The 10,000-nt window shown below is 45.6% G+C and overlaps 1 protein-coding gene across 3 annotated transcripts in view; it reads left to right on the top strand.

Annotated features, from left to right (window-relative positions):
• LOC123513625 (LIM/homeobox protein Lhx9-like) overlaps nucleotides 1-10,000 on the top strand; it is a 122,151-nt gene that overhangs the window by 67,586 nt on the left and 44,565 nt on the right. For all 3 annotated transcript variants that reach the window (XM_045270894.1, XM_045270895.1, XM_045270896.1), the window contains exons 4-5: nucleotides 7,094-7,280; nucleotides 8,803-9,061. In XM_045270894.1, coding sequence (XP_045126829.1) covers nucleotides 7,094-7,280; nucleotides 8,803-9,061 — 446 coding nt within the window. The remainder of the gene's footprint in view (nucleotides 1-7,093; nucleotides 7,281-8,802; nucleotides 9,062-10,000) is intronic.

Below are 10,000 nucleotides of genomic sequence, written 5' to 3'. Positions count from 1 at the left end.
AGAGAGAGAGAGAGAGAGAGAGAGATATCCCCTTTTCCTCCTATTTAACTCTGGAAAGAAATATATTGCCACTTTAGTAAATTGTAAACAGTTCCGTGAAAATAATAAGTAAAATATATGAAAGATAAATGAGAGATAGATGTCTCTCTCTCTCTCTCTCTCTCTCTCTCTCTCTCCGCAATTCCATGACTATTCAAGGTAGAGAGAGAGAGAGAGAGAGAGAGAGAGAGAGAGAGAGAGAGAGAGAGAGAGAGAGAGAGAGAGAGAGAGAGAGAGAGAGAGAGAGAGAGAGAGAGAGAGAGAGAGAGAGAGAGAGAGAGAGAGAGAGAGAGAGAGAGAGAAACCATCACAATTTAATACCAATATGAAATCTCTCTCTCTCTCTCTCTCTCTCTCTCTCTCTCTCTCTCTCTCTCTCTCTCTCTCTCTCTCTCTCTCTCTCTCTCACCTCCCTCTCCCCTCCCCACCTCTATCTTCCCTCCCCACCTCTATCTTCCCCACCTTCTCTCTCATCCCTCCCCCTCCTCTCTCTCTTCCCTTCCCTCCATCTTTCTCCCTCCCTCCTCTCTCTCTCTCTCTCTCTTACCACCTATACCGGCCTAATAGCTAATCACGCACGTATAAAACACAAGGTGAGGTTCTGCCAGGTAAGAATAGCCCCCGGTCAGGTGAGTCTTCGTTAAACCCTCAATTACGTAAGGTGAATAGGTGTAGTCTCCGCCGCTACCTCCGTTTACCTGCGTGTACAAGGGAGGAAGGGGAGGAGGAGGAGGAGGAGGAGGAGGAGGAGGAGGAGGAGGAGGAGAATAAATAAAGGTTTGGATCGGGTGCGAAAGAGGAGGGAGAAAAAGAAGGATAAAAAGGATTGTGAGGCGAAAGAGAAGGAGAAAGAAGAAACAGTGATGAAAAGGAATAACAAGATAAAACAGGGATAAAAGAAGATAAAAAAAGGAACAGGAAGAAAGATTGAAGAAAGACAGCAGATGAGAGGGAGAGAAGAGAGAAGAGAGAGAGAGAGGGGAAAAAAAGGAAGAGGAAAATGGAAAAAGAAAGTATTGGGAAGAGGGGAGAGGAAGGGGAAGAGAGCAGGGTGAGGGAAGGTGTTTTTAGTCATAGATTGGGAGAGGGGAGGGTATGATGTCTGAGGCCTGGTAGGAGTGGGACTAGGGATCTGAGGGGAAAGGGACTAGAAGGTGAGGGGAGAGGGACTGTTGACTGAGAAATGAGACTAAGACTGTGAAGGGGGAGGAATTAAGAGGCTGAGGGGAGAAGGGACTGGAGGCTGAGGGGAAAGGGACTAAAGGGCTGAGGAGATGGGGACTAGGAGCTGAGGGGAGAGGAACTAAAGGGCTGAGGGGAGAAGTAAAGAGGTAAGGAGAGGGAGGGGAACTGAGGGCTAGGAGTGAAAGGGGCTGGAAATTGAGATTAGGACTAAAAGGGTGAGGGGAGAGGTAGAAGGCTGTGAAGGTCTGAGGGTCTGGGGGTCTGGGGGTCTGGGGGTCTGGGGTTCGGGGTTCGGGGGGTCTGGGGTCTAAGGGGGGAGGGGTGTTAATGACGGTTTCCCTAAAAGAACACATCGTAACTTTTGGATAATACTAATCATTTCCTGGACTCTCAATTCACTGCACGCATGTCAAGACTCACTTTTTATTACTTTTTTTACTTTTTTCTTTAAGGAGGAGGAGGAGGAGGAGGAGGAGGAGGAGGAGGAGGAGGAGGTGGTAGTGGTGGTGGTAGAGTTAGGATAATTTAAGAATAATTGAGTAAAATAAACGAGAACAATTTGTGGAGAGAGAGAGAGAGAGAGAGAGAGAGAGAGAGAGAGAGAGAGAGAGAGAGAGAGAGAGAGAGAGAGAGAGAGAGAGAACCGTCACTGTCCTCATGTGTGAGTGAGTGAGTGAGTGAATGTGTGCATTTAATCTTAACTCTAATATCATTGTGTGTGTGTGTGTGTGTGTGTGTGTGTGTGTGTGTGTGTGTGTGTGTGTGTGTGTGTGTGTGTGAATGCTCGTAACTTTAACATCACACTAGAACATATCAATAAACACACACACACACACACACACACATACCCACCGCTCACTCTAAAGAAGCGAGCGTGGGAGCATTCACCTTGCATAAACTCACATCTTAACTCTGCCCTCACCACCACCACCACCACCACCACCACCGCCGCCGCCGCTCTGTCCCTCCAAACACACCTCCCCTCCTCCTTATCTCTCCTTATCAGTAAAGAAGACTAACTACAAACAAAGAAGGGTTTAGAGATCGCTCCCGGTTTATTTTCTCTTTATTTTTCCTTCTCTCCTCTCCATCATCGAGTTCCCAGTAGCCCCGTGTACTGACAGGGTGTTGACAGGGTGCTGGCAGGGTGAAAGTCTGGCAGGGTGAGGCTTAAACTGTATACAAGCTCCCTGGTATTGGTGTAGGGTTAGTAGTGTGCAGGGGGTATATTGAGATTATGGCAGGGTGCTGGCAGGGTGGATGTCTGACAGGGTGAGGCTTAAACTGTGTACAAGCTCCCTGGTACTGGTGCAGGGTTGGGTGACAGGGTGAATAGTGTGCAGTTGGTTTATTAGGGTTTATTAGGGTATGGCAGGGTACTAGTAGGGTGACAGGGTGGCAGGGTGAAGCTTAAACAGTAAATAAACACCCTGACATTAATACAGGGAATGTGACAGGGTAAGTAGTGTGCAGGGTGGTATATTGAGGGTATGGCAGGGTGAGGCTTAGACAGTAAATGAGCACTCTGGCATTAGTACAGGGTTGAGTGGCAGGGTGAGTAGCGTGCAGTGGCAAGGGAAGTGAGGCAGTGATACGGTGACACGGTGACACATGCAGGAAGGAGGGAAGTGATACGATACGCGGGCAGTGACATGCAAGGTCGTGTATTTGTTGTTTTTGTTTCCTGTCTCGTGTTTTGGTTCGTTTGGTTGTGGTGTTTATGAGAGAGAGAGAGAGAGAGAGAGGAGAGGGAGAGGAGAGGAGAGGGAGAGGAAGTGAATGCCTGGTTTTTTCTCTCTTCTCTGTCCATTCATCCACTGTGCATTTATTTTTTTTATCTTATCTGGACATTTATCTTTCTATAGCTCGTTCTTCTTAATCACTTCTTTGCTTCGCCTTCACTATTTCAAAAGGCTTTATTTAAATTTACGCGAGTTTTTAAAGTGTTTTCTATGGTTCTAGAGGCAGAGTGACATGGTTTCTGCATTATTGACTGTAGAAATGCTCTTGAAATTCCCGCTAGTCATCTCTGTGGCCTTGGAAAACAGACGTGGTGAGAGAGCAAAGTGTTTCTATATACGAGTGTCCCAACCTAACCTAACCTAACCTAACCTAACCCAACCCAACCTAACCTAACCTAACCTAACTCAAGAATTCACTCAGTCAAACGTTCTCTTCATTTATTTCTCTGAGCCTCTTCACCACCACCACCACCACCACCACCACTACTACCACCACCACCACCACTACCACCACCCCCACCACATCACCTTAAAAAAAACAAAGTAATCCACCTTAACACCACAACTACTACCACCATTACCACTACCACCACCATCACCATTACCACTACTACCACCACAACCACTCGCTACCATCACCACTGTTACCACCACCACTATCTTCATCAACACTCACTACCACACACACACACACACACACACACACACACTCCACTCTTCCACAACCTTACCACAATTTCACTCACACCATGAACCTATAGGAGCCCCACAGCCCACGCAGCACCTCCCACCGACCCTTCCCTTCCTTTTCCTCCTCTTTCCTCTCGGCCAGACACCCTCGAACCCTTTTACCACCGCGGGATCGAAGGAACATAATAAACAAGTGTCGGAAAGGGAGGGTAGTGTCAGACAGAGCGATTCCCGCCCACCTAAACCCTGGGAGAGGCTCAACACGTCTTTTGTCTTGTTTTGCTTCACCGTGGACTGGTAAACACGAGGGAAGGCAAGGCAAGGCAAGGCAAAGAAGGGTAAGGCAGGACAAGGCAAGGCGAGGCAGTGCAAGGTGAGGCAAGGCAAGGCAAGGCAAGACAAGGCAAGGCAAGGCAAGGCAAGGATAAGGCAAGGCAAGGTAACCACACATGAAAAAGGAAGGAAAGGAGTGAGAAAAGGGAGTGAGGGAAGGAGGGAAGGATGGAAAAAGTGAAAAAGGAAGGAAAGGAGTGAGAGGAGGGGAGGAGGGAGTAAGAGTGAGGGCGTAAGGGTGTGCATGATTCAGGAAGACGTGGGCGGCGGCGGAGGGCGTGGCGGTGCATCCACATCCACTCTGCTCCTCCAGGAAGTCCAATTTTTCAGTCAAGTCAACGGACCGTGCTAACAGAGATGCTATCAGCCAATCACGTGACAGGAGGCGGGGTCACGTGACAGCCAGCCCCGCCCTTATTGGCTGGAACGTCCGCTTACATACTTTTTTTTCCTCTTTTCCCTTCCCTTTTTTTTATGTGGGTCTGTATGCCGCCGCCACGACACGAGATCATGTGAGGCAGGGTGGCAAGGTGGCAGGGTGGCAGGGTGACGGGGTGACGAGCAGATGGTGACGTTACGGTGGTGTCCTGTCTCACCCTATTCAGAACCTTATTTTCCTCTATTCTCCTTCTCTCCCTCTATTCTTCCTATCCTCTCCTTGCATTTCTCCTTTCTTATCTTTATCACACCAATGGCTTTTTATTTTCTCTTCCTTATTCTCTCTGTAATAATTTCTCTCTATTCTTTATCTCCCTCTATTCTTTCCATTTCTCCTTCCTTTATTATCTTCTCCTTTCTATCTCACACATTCTCACGCTAACAGTTTCTCTTTTCTGTTCTTTATTTCCTTTTCTTGACAATTTCTCTCTTTTTTTTCCTTCTCTTCCTCTATTCTTGCTATCCTATCCTTGCATTTCTCCTTTACTATTTTCTTCATCTTCTCTTACTTTATCACACGTCTTTATTCCCTCCTTTATCCTCTTTCTTTTATTCCTTCTATTCTCTTTTATCCAACCGTGTGTTCCTCCTATCCCTTTCCTTTCCTTACCTTACACTTCCTCCTTTATTCTCTGTTCTTTATCATTTCCTTCTACACTCTCTGTCTGTATTTTTCCTATTTCTCCTCCTTCTCCTTACTTTAACCCCTTCAGTACCATGACGCGTTTCCAGATTTTTCCTGCTTACCATTTGCTGATCTTCTACAGCTTCAGAAACTCGTGTAGGGGATTAAAATAGTGAAGACTGTGGCCATTAATCTTCTGACCTCCATAGACCCTTCCTAATGTCAATAAAATGGTCTAATCGTACGCAAATCTCAAGGTGAAAATGTGTCCCAGTACTGAAGGGGTTAATACTTCCTCCCTCACTTCCTCACATCAACGCCTATCTATACCAAGTGACGGAGGTAAAAACAACAAAAAAAAAAAAAACACGATCAACACCACCACACAAAGCTTCATCCAACACCTGGCCCACGGTGCAAGATAAGATCCACTCCAAACCTTAGCTACCTTGACAAAAAAAACTATGAAAAAGGTAAAAAAAAAATGACAACAGGCAGCAGATACCGATGGAAAGGAGTAACAAAAAGGACCACAAGATGAGTTTTTATTCTTTTTCGCAGCTACAATATATACAAGAGAAAAATGTCCAGACGGAGAGCAACATAAAAAAAGAGTGAGTATAAAGAGGATACAAGAAAGAAGTGAGTGTTTTTGTCGTGTTTTGGGTAATATTGAGTAATACATGTCGGTTCAAATGGGGTTTAATTGTATATATAAATCTTTTGTGTATAATCTGCAAAAAAAAATTTGAAGTGGTTTTCATCTGGTAGCAATTTGCATATGTTAAATTAATAAAGGAAGCTCTTAAGTAAAGCTGGTTTAGGATAAGTGTTCTTGTTGTTGTCTTTGCACTGATCCTCATCTTGAAGGGAACGTTGAGACAAAAAGACAGGAGAAAGGATGAGGAAGGAGAGTAAAATGGAAAGAAGAGGAAAGATAGAAAAGAGATAAAAGAAAAAAGGGAAGAAGGAATAACGAAAGAGAAAGAGAATTAGAAGAGAGAAGTAGAAAGAAATAAGAAAAAGAAAACAAATAAAAGAAGAGGAAGAAATGAAAGTTGAAAAATAAAGAGAAAAAGAAAAAACGAAAGAAAAAGGAGAGAGAAATGAAAAGAAAAAGGAAAAGAAAAGAAAAAGAAAGACAAAAGAAAAGAAAAACAAACAAAAAGAAAACTAAGAAAAAGAAAAAGAATAAGAGAAAAGAAACAGAAAGAAAATAAAAAGAAAAAGAAAGAAAAAAGAAAGAAGAAAAAAAGAAGAAAGAAGAAAAAGAAAAAAAAGTGATATTAGCACAAACCACATACATGATCCAATCCCACAAAAGTCAGGTGTAGATTCAAGACAGGTGTTTTCAGGTGATCTCTTTAAAGACTCACAATTTTATGAGACAGTCAGAAGAAAAACTTGATTAGGAGAAGAAAAAAGGAGAATAAACTGTCCAATATGAAGTACACAGGTTCCTATTACCTCCTTCAGGCACCTCCTCTTCCTCTTCCTCTCTCCTCCTCTTCTTCTTCTTCTTCCTCCTCGTGTACTTATTCACCTTCTTCATTCATCTCCTCTTTTTCCTCCTCCTCCTATACCCAACACCTTCTTCAGACAGCTCCTCCTCCTCCTCCTCCTCCTCCTCCTCCTCCTCCTCCTCCTCCTCCTCCTCCTCCTCCTGTACCATCACCTACTCCTTTTTCCTCCTTCTCTTCTCCTTTAACCATCACCTCTTTCAGCCAGCTCCTCCTCCTCCTCCTCCTCCTCCTCCTCCTCCTCCTCCTCCTCCTCCTCCTCCTCCTCTACACATTACCCTCTTTATTCACCTCCTACTTCTCTTCCTCTTATACCCATCAAATACCCCTCCTCCTCCTCCTCCTCCTCCTCCTCCTCCTCCTCCTCCTCCTCCTCCTCCTCCTCCTCCTATACTTATTACCTTCTTTATACACCTCCTACTTTTCCTCTTACACCCATCAACTACGCCTCCTTCTTCTCCCCCTCCTCCTCCTCCTCTTGCTCCTCCTTTAACCATCACCTCCTCCTCCTCCTCCGGCAGGTTCTTCAGCATGCGGCGGTGCGCTAGATGTTCTCAAACCATCAGCAGCTCGGAGTTTGTGATGAGGGCGCGTGAGTTTGTGTACCACGTGCAGTGCTTCACCTGCGCCCACTGCCACGTGCAGCTCACCAAGGGGGACCAATTCGGCATGTGTGGCCCTGTTATCTACTGCCGGGACCACTACCAGGTAAGTCACGGGGGGGGGGAGGGGAACGAGGGAAGGGGAAGGGGTTAAGTTTTTATTTATTTATTTATTTTTTGTTATAGATGGTGAAGGGAGGAGAGGGGAGGAGAGGGGAGAGGCATGGTGTGAGGAGGTGCTTTTAGATGGGGAAGGGAGAGGAGGGGAGAGAGGGAGGGGAAGAGGGCAGGATGAGGGGTCGTGTTTTTAGTTATAGATGGGGAAGGGAGGAGAGGGGAGAGGGAGGGGAAGAGTGCAGGTAGTTTCTATGGGGTGAAAAGGGGGTTTCTAAGGGGAAGAGAGGGAGGAAATTTTCTTGAGGGTAAGGGGGGCGTTTCTTGTCGTAGAAGCGAAGGGGGTCTAGTTTTATGGGGAGGAGTGTGGGGAGAGGGAAGGGATAGGAGGGGATGGGGGACCTTCTAGTTTGGAGAGAGAGGGAGGGGAAAGGGGAAGGGGAAAGGGAGAGAGGGGAAGGGAGGAGAAGAAAGAGAGGGAGTGGGGGACCTAGATTGGAGAGGAAGGGGGAAAGAGGGAGAGAGGGGAAGAAGGAAGGAGGGAGGAAGAAAGGGGAAGGGAGAAGGAGAAAGAGAGGGAGGAGGCCTTCTAGATTGGAGAGGGGAGGGGAGGGGATGACTTCTGGTATGGAGGAGGAGAGGGTGAGCTTCTAATAGGAGTTTCTATGGGGAAGGAGGCGTGTTTCTATAGTTGTAGTTTTTAAGGGTGTGTTTTCTCTCTCTCTCTCTCTCTCTCTCTCTCTCTCTCTCTCTCTCTCTCTCTCTCTCTCTCTCTCTCTCTCAGTATTGATTCAGCGTCGCTAATTGGCGGCAGAGTGTCCCGTAAGATAACAATCACAGGGACACAAATATTGGGGAAATCAAGTTAATAATTCATATCAAAAAATTGTGAAAGGGCCCCATACATATTGATCGCCCCCCCTAAATCCCCATTTCCTATCTCTCAGCCCCCATCTCTCTCTCTCTCTCTCTCTCTCTCTCTCTCTCTCTCTCTCTCTCTCTCTCTCTCTCTCTCTTAAAATATCCTTCCTTCCCTTTTAAATATCCTTCAGTTCCTTTTAATACCTTTCAATCCTGTTCAGTATCCTTCAATCTCTTTTCAATATCCTTCAATCCTTTAAAAATATTCTTTAATCTCTTTTAATATCCTTCAGACCTTTTTAATATCTTTCAATCCCTTTTAAAATCTTTAAATCCCTTTTAATATCCTTCAATCCCTTTTGATGGTCTGCAATCCTTTCTAGTATCTTTCAATCCTTTAAAATATACTTCAGATCCTTTTAATATCCTTCAAACTCTTTTATTATCATTCAAACCCTTTAAAATATCCTTAAATCCTTTTAATATCCTTCAATGCCTTTTTATTACCCTCAAATCCTGTATAACATCCTTCAATCCCTTACAACATCCTTCATTCCACAAATAACTGACTCCTGATCCTATTCCTTGACACTCCAGCTATGCATCCTTCAAGAGAATCCAATCCCTTATCCTTCACCCTCCTACGCCCTCAGATGTCCACCCTGCTGGAGAGCGGATACGTCACCCCCATGGGCATGCCTCCAGGGGCGCTGCCGGGGGGACCAATACCCCAAGGACCCCACCCACTGGCCCACCACGCCCTGCACCCACACCTACCCCCGGAGATGCTGCAGGGCTACCCACCGCCAGACCACAGTGGGCGCATGCAATGTTTCAACGGCGTGGGTTCACATGGCAAGGGGCGCCCCAGGAAGAGGAAGCCCAAGGATGAAGCCATGGACACCAGTATGAGTAAGTGTTGCAGTTTTTGTCCTGAAACACAACACAACACAAAGCAACACAACGCAACTCAACGCACCTCAACTTAACACAACACAACACAATCTTTACCAAACCTAACCTAACTAAACCCATGGATGAGTATTATGAAAGCCAGTATGAGTGAGTGTTGCAGTGTTTTTGTTCAGCGCAACGCAACACAACACAATCTTTATCTAAACGCAACACAAAATAATATTGATCTAATCTAATTTAACTAAACCCAAGGATGAGTGTTATGGAAGCCAGTAGGAGTGAGTGTTGCAGTGTTTTTGTCCAGTAACACTACACAACACAGCGCAACTCAACGCACCTCAACTCAAGACAAAATAATGTTTACCTGATCTAACTTAACCCAAGGATGAGTATTATGGAGGCCAGTATGAGTGTGTGTTGCAGTGTTTCTGTCCAGTAACACTACACAACACAACTTAACACAACACAAACTTTATCTAACCTAACCTAACTTAACACGAGTATATGGAAGCCAGTATGAGTGTGTGTTGCAGTGTTTATGTCCAGCAACGCAACACAACACAACACAACACAACACAACTCAACACAACATAATACAATCTTTACCCAACCTAATCCAACCTGAGCCAATCTTACCTAACTAGACTTAACCCCTTCAGCACCATGACACGTTTCTCTATTCATTCTGGTGACAATTTGGTGATTATATACACCTTCAGAAACTCATGTGGGGGATTAAAATGGTGAAGACTGTGGCCATTAATCCTGTGACCTCCATAGTTAAATCACACTCAAGGAAAAAAAAATGCGTCTCAGTACTGAAGGGGTTGGCTTAACTTACCTAAGGGATGACTCAGTGAGAGGAGGAGGAGGAGGAGGAGGAGGAGGAGGAGGAGGAGGAGGAGGAGGAGGAGGAGGAGGAGGAGGAGGAGGAGG

Source organism: Portunus trituberculatus, chromosome 36 (genome assembly GCF_017591435.1).
Source record: "Portunus trituberculatus isolate SZX2019 chromosome 36, ASM1759143v1, whole genome shotgun sequence".
NCBI classification, from domain to species: Eukaryota; Metazoa; Arthropoda; class Malacostraca; order Decapoda; family Portunidae; genus Portunus; species Portunus trituberculatus.
The sequence above is the reverse complement of the archived record's forward strand: the minus strand, read 5'-3'. Positions and strand labels throughout refer to the sequence as shown.